The sequence below is a fragment of the Rutidosis leptorrhynchoides genome, chromosome 4 (assembly GCF_046630445.1).
Source record: "Rutidosis leptorrhynchoides isolate AG116_Rl617_1_P2 chromosome 4, CSIRO_AGI_Rlap_v1, whole genome shotgun sequence".
NCBI lineage: Eukaryota > Viridiplantae > Streptophyta > Magnoliopsida > Asterales > Asteraceae > Rutidosis > Rutidosis leptorrhynchoides.
In genome coordinates this window covers 616,406,270-616,408,900 of record NC_092336.1, presented here as the reverse complement: position 1 = coordinate 616,408,900, position 2,631 = coordinate 616,406,270, and the positions used below count along the sequence as shown (strand labels likewise).

General features: G+C 32.5%; 1 protein-coding gene across 1 annotated transcript; it reads left to right on the top strand.

The window, feature by feature from the left end:
* The first annotated feature begins 302 nt into the window (after positions 1–302).
* LOC139843046 (uncharacterized) lies at positions 303–1,040 on the top strand. Its single transcript, XM_071833130.1, has one exon. It carries the CDS (start codon positions 303–305, stop codon positions 1,038–1,040), a length of 738 nt encoding a protein of 245 aa, XP_071689231.1.
* Positions 1,041–2,631: the final 1,591 nt, after the last annotated feature.

The following is a 2,631-nucleotide window of genomic DNA, read 5'->3' as shown; positions in this document are numbered from 1 at the left end:
ATATATCTGTCTGTTGAACAGGAGTTATAAAATATGTTTTCGTAAATGTCACACAATAATTGCGGAAGTAAAAGAATATAATATAATTAAAAAAATAATAATATACGGAGTATTGTTTTAAAGATACGAATTTTTACATCTAAACCTAAACGACGTGTAGACATTTTTGTTTATTTAAATTTATTAAAAAAATTAAATACACATCAAAGTTAACATACACAATTATATTATCAAACCAAAACTTTAGGCCCGAAAATATTTTTAAACAATCTAAACAATCTAAATCGGGATTATGGTTCAATATGGTTAAAGCTTTCTTGAAATATCAGAAATGTGGTTACATACCTAATTACCCAATTCGTAACAAGATAGGTAATGGACAAAAATTTCGTTTTTGGAAAGATTGTTGGGTTGGTAATACTCCCTTATGTGTTCGGTTCAATCGAATTTATCATTTAGATCCCAACCCTGATTGTTTAGTTGCGGATAAATGGGTTGATGGGCATTGGACTTTCTCATGGTCTCATGATATTAGTGGTGGTCGTAGTCTTTCCATGATTCAAGAATTTCAAGAAATTGTTGACCCCATTGTGTTATCCAATGATCCAGACTCTAAATCATGGGCTGCAAGTGTGAATTCTACGTTTTCTGTTAAGTGTATTCGTGACTATATTGACAATCTGCTTTTGCCTTCGCATGAGCTTTATACGAGATGGGTCAAAATATTGCCGAGGAAGATTAATGTGTTCGTTTGGAGGATGGCTATGGATCGTCTCCCTACCCATCTCAATTTGTCCAAAAGAGGTTTAGAGATTGATACTATTGGATGTCGTAATTGTAACCCTGGTATCGAATCTTTAAATCATACTCTTTTTTCTTGTGATATTGCACTGGAGATTTGGAGGAAAGTTGGCGTTTGGTTTAATTGTGGGCTTCCTATATTTTCGTCCTGGAGCGATTGGTTGTCTTGGTACGATAATTGGCATGTTCCGGTTAACATCAAATGTCGTCTATATGTGGTTATGGCTACATCGGCTTAGATTTTGTGGAATTATCGAAATGGAGTTGTTTTCTCGGATTATAAATGGAAGAAAGGAGATTTATTTGACTCAATAGAAGTCTCTCTTTTTCTTGGTTATCTTGTAGAAGAAAATATATCTTTAATTGGAACTTGTGGCTTTCTAATCCTTTGATGTAATTTCTTAGTTTTGCTCTAGTTGCTTGCTAGAGCTTTAATAAAATTTGCAGTTCTAGAAAAAAAATATTCGTAATTTGTTTAATATAGAAATTCTAATTATAAAAAAATTATTCCCGTTGATATATTTTTTATGCTGCAATATCTTATCTATGTATATTTGCGTTGAACAATTATTATTATTACTAGTGAAATGACCCGTGGAACCACTAGTTTGTTTAAACGAAATGGTTTAATGATATGTTTTAGGTATTAACTGAACATAAATGCTAAAGTCGTTTAGTTTAATAACCCGTGGAACCACAGAGTCCGACTAAGAAACTCGTCAGCTGAACATTTCATCAAACACCTTAAATGCATATTAAACAATCCACATCCAATCATAAGAGATAATATTGGTTGTCATTTTATTTTAAAAGTGTAAATTCAAAAATATAAATTTAGAATTAGTTTCCTTGTACCTAGCTTTTATACCTTCTCGTACTCTGTAACGACCCGGCTTTTTCGACTTGCTTTTGTGCCTTGTGTTTTTGCGAAACTGCTATTTGTGCGTACTGTGTTACTTTATACTCTGGAAACTTGATTTACGTGGTTTACTTCCATTTATATGTTAAAACGTGCCTTAGAGTACGTAGGATACATAACTTGATCATTGGAAGCCTTTATAACCGTTAGTGTTATTTGACGTTTCGAATAAACCGCGAATGAAATGTCCCGTTCTTATTGATTAAAAACGTTCCATATTAATTGATTTCGTTGCGAGGTTTTGACCTCTATATGAGACGTTTTTCAAAGACTGCATTCATTTTAAAACAAACCATAACCTTTATTTCATCAATAAAGGTTTAAAAAGCTTTACGTAGATTATCAAATAATGATAATCTAAAATATCCTGTTTACACACGACCATTACATAATGGTTTACAATACAAATATGTTACAACAAAATAAGTTTCTTGAATGCAGTTTTTACACAATATCATACAAGCATGGACTCCAAATCTCGTCCTTATTTAAGTATGCGACAGCGGAAGCTCTTAATAATCACCTGAGAATAAACATGCTTAAAACGTCAACAAAAATGTTGGTGAGTTAAGGTTTAACCTATATATATATCAAATCATAATAATAGACCACAAGATTTCATATTTCAATACACATCCCATACATAGAGATAAAAATCATTCATATGGTGAACACCTGGTAACCGACATTAACAAGATGCATATATAAGAATATCCCCATCATTCCGGGACACCCTTCGGATATGATATAAATTTTGAAGTACTAAAGCATCCGGTACTTTGGATGGGGTTTGTTAGACCCAATAGATCTATCTTTAGGATTCGCGTCAATTAGGGTGTCTATTCCCTAATTCTTAGATTACCAGACTTAATAAAAAGGGGCATATTCGATTTCGATAATTCAACCATAGA